Here is a 5463-nt window from a genome sequence, read left to right on the forward strand (position 1 = left end):
GCCTCCACCTCTGTTTAATGATGGACAGTCTTTCTTCACAAAAATGGCTTCTTTTTTTGCTAAAACTCTCAGACTGAAGAAGTCTCTTGGAGGAGAGACGAAACGTTTCATTAGAGAAGAACCCGTCCAGAAGACCTATACAATTTTTTTCTTTTTGATTTTTTACCTGGATTACTGAGATGCATCAGGAGATAATGTTTTTAATGTTTCTCTGTATTTTAAATAGATTTTATAGTTTACATTTATGTGCTGCTCAATTGTTTTATTCATTTGACTTAACTGTGAAGCACTTTGGCCAACTTCTGTTGTTTTTATGTGCTATATAAATAAAATTGACTTTGACAATTGACATTGACAGGAATTTTTTTCTATTAATCCTCTCAGATCGGCAAAGCTGCGATGCTTTCACAGGGTTTCTGTAAAAAAAAAACTAGTGAGAGCGTTCAGTGTTCATTTGAACTGGATTACACTGCACGGACTTCATACTTTATTAATGTTAAAACCAGATGTAATGATGAATAAGTCTTGCCATAATGTGCGCATTTTTACGTATTTGGTGCGTGTTTAGAGAATGTCTTGTGACCAGGAAGTGCGTGACTGTATACCATGAAACACATTTTTCCCATTTCCTCAAACACACCACAAGAATAGCAATGTCAGTTGACAGTGACATTGCTATTCTTAGTAAGGTAGTCTTTTAGATTGTGGCTAGCATTTTGCTTCTATTAACTGTATAACTGTTTTTAGCTTTCCGCTAGTGTGTGGCTTCTTTAAGCTTTAACAACTCAGTTTCAGTTACTTCGGCTCATTTCAGCAGTTCGTTTTGCGGAGAATTTCTTGTTGATTGTTGTATTAGAAGCTTTGAATTTTTTGACGTTATTCTCATCGTCGTGAACTTTTGCTTCCTTGCTGTGATCCTGGCAGACAGGAGTGAACCCGGAACAGTTGCTGAAGAAAGTCCAAAAGAAGCAGAAGAAAAAGGAGCAGAATGCTCCACTGAAGATCTGTGCTAAGGTGAGCCCACTGTTTGTTTCCAGGTCTAACAGAGTAAAGCATGTCAGCACATTCCTCTCATGTATGAAAGTTCTTAGCGACCAGTTTCGCAAAGCAAGGACTGTCAAAATTTCTGAGATGTTTTTGTGCCGCTCATTGAAAAAACTGTAAAACTAAAGCACTTTAAAAAGTCTTCTTATTCCAACTTGAGTCCGTTTGTGAAAATGAGCCCTTTTTACTGTTGACTGTAGATTAAAGACAAGACGGTTAGCCATGAGGTTGTCCCTACAAGTCAGGAGGTGCAGGAACAGAGGAACGGAGAGTTGGAAGACAAACACCAGCCAACCTCTGAGGAGGAAATCTTCCTGGAGCTTCTCAGTCCTGTTCACTCCATCATCCTGGACTGGACGTCTGCCAGCTTTATCGACTCTGTGGGAGCCAAAGCCATCAAACAGGTTTCTCTTTGATTGRAGGGTGTTCTCTGAATGACTTGCAGATTTTTTTTTTCTTCATGTTTGTGCTACAGTGACCATTAATGACAACTTTATCTCTTACCAAACTGTGTGTGTGTTTGTGCAGGTCATTAAAGCCTATGCTGCAGTGGACATTCAGGTGGTCATAGCTGGCTGCAATAGTAAGTTATACTCTCTCTCTCTTTTTAATACAATGCAATATCAATAACAGCGTCATCATGCATGTGGATTGTGGAACATGTTTTGACTGAAATGTTTTTCTACACCTGATATTACAAAAGCATCYTCCCACCTTCAACCACAGGTGGAAAAAGTATCAAACAGTCCATCACCTGGGCRTATAGAGACAAACAAGACRAACGACGTTTTGCTCCGTCTCACGCCTTGTGACAGTTTAGTTACCAAAGAACCTAACGTGTGCGACCAGATTTCCTAATAGTGCGACTAAAAAAAATGTCTGGTCGCACTGGTGCGATCGAGGGGGAGGGGGAGCGGTCGCCCGCTGAAACTAAAAGTTTTCATCATGTTCCATAAAAATAATCCAGCAGTCGCCCGCTGACAGTCTCATCTCTCCTAATAACACTGCGCTCTGCTCGCGGGCTCCGCTCCACACCTCCTGCACACACACACTGTTGTTCTATCCTCATGGGGACTTTGCATTGACTTCCATTCATTTCCCGTCAATTCTATAGCCAACCATAACCTCCCAGGTAGACTACACACCTGACCCATCCCTAACCTCGCCAGGCTGTGTGTACCTAGGAAATGGTCGATAATTGTACCCACCATGAAGCAAAAATCTGTACACACACGCGGGTGCGCGCACGCACGCATAGCAAAACAACCAGAGTTTTTTTTGTTTAACCCTGATCGGAGTCTGAAAACCAGTTCTTTCTTGTTAACTGGAGATGAAAACAAGATGTGGACGGTTGCTCGCTCGTCCATCTTGTTAATTTAACAGTCGGGGTCTGAGCGCTGCAGATCATTTCAGCAGCATGAGGAAGCTCACCTGTATGGCAGGCTGCTGTTACACTTAATCGACTTCACCACAGTTACATTCCAAGTGTCTGAAATAGGTTCTTCTGGGTCTCAGGAGGATAAAACTAATATTAGATATTTAAGTGAAATAATATAAGATAATAAGATTCAACTAATGATGAAATTGCAGACTTTTATGTGTTATTTAAAAAATGTGCACAACCTTTTAATAAATATCAGTAATATTTCTGATATTAATCATTTTTCTCTGTTCATCATTCTGGTTTATCCAAGACCAAAGATCCATAGTTGTCCATCTGAGGGGCAGGTGTCTAAAAAAATTTAACCATGAAATGTTTAAGATGTTTATAATATGTTCAGCCCTTAAACATTTGCACTTAGAATTTTATAGAATCACTTTAAATACTTTTCAGTAAGTGAAATGTCTACAATTCTGGTTCAAATAAAGAACTTTGTTTACTAGATTAACTAATTATTTTTGAGTTAAAGTTGCCTTAATCAACAGTGATTAAAAAATAGCCTGTAAAACTCTGATGATAAATGTGATGTGGTTGAAAATTTGGGTGCACCTAACTTTTGTGCTGGTGCACCTAACAAAAAATGTAAGGCGCACCAGTGCAACCAGTGCAAAAAGTTAGTCTAGAGCCCTGATCTAGATTAAGATTACAGTTCATTCTTGTRCTTCACAGACCTTAGCATGACAAAAATGTTATGCTCAATCAGTGGATACCCCTGACAGGTGTACTACAAAGTGAAGGCATTGGTCTATGGCAGGCCATTTTAACATAAAATCRGCTTTGAYTATCTGYAATTACATTCTAGATACCTAAAAATTTGTTTCGACATTTGACTATCTTGACTGATAATTTAAGACATCTGCATTAGGCTAATCAGAAAAACAATTTAAGATATCTCATATATGACATCACTGTATTTGTCATTTGAAGGGTCAGCCATCAATAATTACAATTTAGGATATTTACAATGTAATAACTAGTCAAAATTACATTTTTAGATATCTGAATTAAGAGATTGCTGCCACTAAGCTGTTCTAACAGATGCCTGCAGAATTTTGCACACATGCAATGACAATAAATTATCRGTTTCTTAATTTATGTCCAGCTGTAGATAAAAATCATGTTTAGAAACATGGGAATTTGTGTTGGACAGACATGACCCTGCAGACTGCTGAATGGTAAATTAAGGTAAGACTAGTGGCTTAGTGTACAGTACCCTGAGACAGTTATTGTGACTTAGTGCTATATACATAAACTGAATTAAATATTTTCTAGTTTTTATCTTTCCTTCCTACGTGTTTGTGAATTTCTAGAAAAAAAGATTCCGTGTCAGTTTTTAAGTGATCATAAATAAGTAAGACTGTTTTTATTTTAACTGACCATGTGGTTTTGTTATTTATTTATTTTTTCCTCAAGGAAATCTTCTGGATGAGCTGGACAGGTTAGAGTTTTTCTCAGACAACGTGAGCACCAGTATGTTTTTCCCAACGCTTCATGATGCCGTTCTGCACTGCCAGCACTCTCACCGCAGCCCACCTGCTGCTGAGGAAGAAGCCTGACCACAGGAGGGGTCACCACCTGACTGAAGAACCGTGAACTAGTGTTTTGAAGCTTTACAGCTGTGAGGAATTGAACAGTCGTTCATTTTGAACGGTTCTGTTTTAGTACAGCTAGATGCTATTTTTCTTTTTGTACTACAAAGAGTTTAGACAGCCATCTCAAAATGCTCTAAACCACAAAGTTAGTGTTTCTTTTAAACTCTGCCTTTTCCTGAGTCCACTGCGTCCTCTTAGCAGTCCACAGGAAGACTGGAGTACAAGCTGCACTTTTCTTGCACTTCTGGAGATATTATCTCAAACTAGCTGCTGCAGCTTTTGTCCAAAAGACAAATAGGAATAGTTGGTAGTATCACTGTTGATACTGAACATCTCATCATGCTGGTACTTAATGTTTGTGGTTACTGACATATTGTGAATGTATTTTGTGTGGAACTGGTTAAATATTATTGTGTATTTAAGTCAAAGAGGATCAAACTGTCATCTGTCACACTGCTGTTTGAAAGCAATGGGATTTTTTTCATGCAATCTAAAGTTTAAAGAAGAGAATTCAGTTTGGAATAAACTTTATTTTTACGTGAACAGGAGTGGAAAACAAGCCATTTGAACTCTTAGTGAAACACACACTGTTAGTTGTAGGTCATGTATCTTGGGGTGGCGCTGAACTTGGCGTAGGATTTGATGACTTTGTTTACAGCCTCCAGGAAGTCTTTCTCTGTGGCGATCTTCCTACGAGCCCTGATGGCAAACATCCCCGCCTCTGTGCAAACGCTGCGGATCTCAGCACCTGTAAAAAAACATGTTTCCAGAGTAACACAAAGTGAACATCAACAAGCTGCTGTGAGAATTTCTGTAAACTGCAGCGGTGACACATGCAGACAATCATGATATATTGTTGTAAAGTTGAACGRATTGTTCTTGGTTAGGAGGGAAACAGTTCTGTGTGGGAGTCGTGTCCAATTCATTTCTGCCAAAGTTTATTCTGCTTCATTTTGTCCTTAATTGGAGACAAGGCATATTGGCATTTTATTCATAAAAAATAAAAACCAGGGGTCTTAGACAAGAGCTTCAGGTGTGTTACTGTCCATTCTGATACAGCATCTTACTGGAATGCAGCTGTTGAAAACTCATGGCCCTTTTCATGTGAACATGCACAGAACCTACAGCAGGAAGTCAGAACCACCGTCACAGTACCACTCATTTCATCAAGCCAAGGGAAGAAAGTCCTCAGAAATGTTTGCTTGTGAAAATGACAGATCTGACTGATTAGTAGTACCCTATTTCCATGGCGGGCCGTTAATTTTACACCTAGGCCTTCAATTAGGAGAGAACGGACCAATGTCCGAATGTCCGCTCAGCATTTAGCTCATAAGACGCTACAGAAATCTAGTTTCCCGGTTGTGACTCCTGCTCTCTGATCAACCA

General features: G+C 39.2%; 2 protein-coding genes across 2 annotated transcripts in view; one reads left to right on the forward strand and one right to left on the reverse strand.

Annotated features, from left to right (window-relative positions):
* The window catches only part of slc26a5 (solute carrier family 26 member 5), a 23070-nt gene extending 18450 nt beyond the window's left edge, over positions 1-4620 (forward strand). Inside the window, exons 15-18 of the mRNA XM_014029412.1 lie at positions 925-1014; positions 1245-1448; positions 1573-1627; positions 3899-4620. Of these exons, the coding sequence (XP_013884866.1) occupies positions 925-1014; positions 1245-1448; positions 1573-1627; positions 3899-4041 (492 nt within the window). The 3' untranslated portion in view covers positions 4042-4620. The remainder of the gene's footprint in view (positions 1-924; positions 1015-1244; positions 1449-1572; positions 1628-3898) is intronic.
* psmc2 (proteasome 26S subunit, ATPase 2) overlaps positions 4588-5463 on the reverse strand; it is a 9536-nt gene continuing 8660 nt past the window's right edge. Inside the window, exon 12 of the mRNA XM_014029417.1 lies at positions 4588-4825. Within this exon, the coding sequence (XP_013884871.1) occupies positions 4668-4825 (158 nt within the window). The 3' untranslated portion in view covers positions 4588-4667. The remainder of the gene's footprint in view (positions 4826-5463) is intronic.

Source organism: Austrofundulus limnaeus, unplaced genomic scaffold (genome assembly GCF_001266775.1).
Source record: "Austrofundulus limnaeus strain Quisiro unplaced genomic scaffold, Austrofundulus_limnaeus-1.0 Scaffold899, whole genome shotgun sequence".
Taxonomy (NCBI): domain Eukaryota; kingdom Metazoa; phylum Chordata; class Actinopteri; order Cyprinodontiformes; family Rivulidae; genus Austrofundulus; species Austrofundulus limnaeus.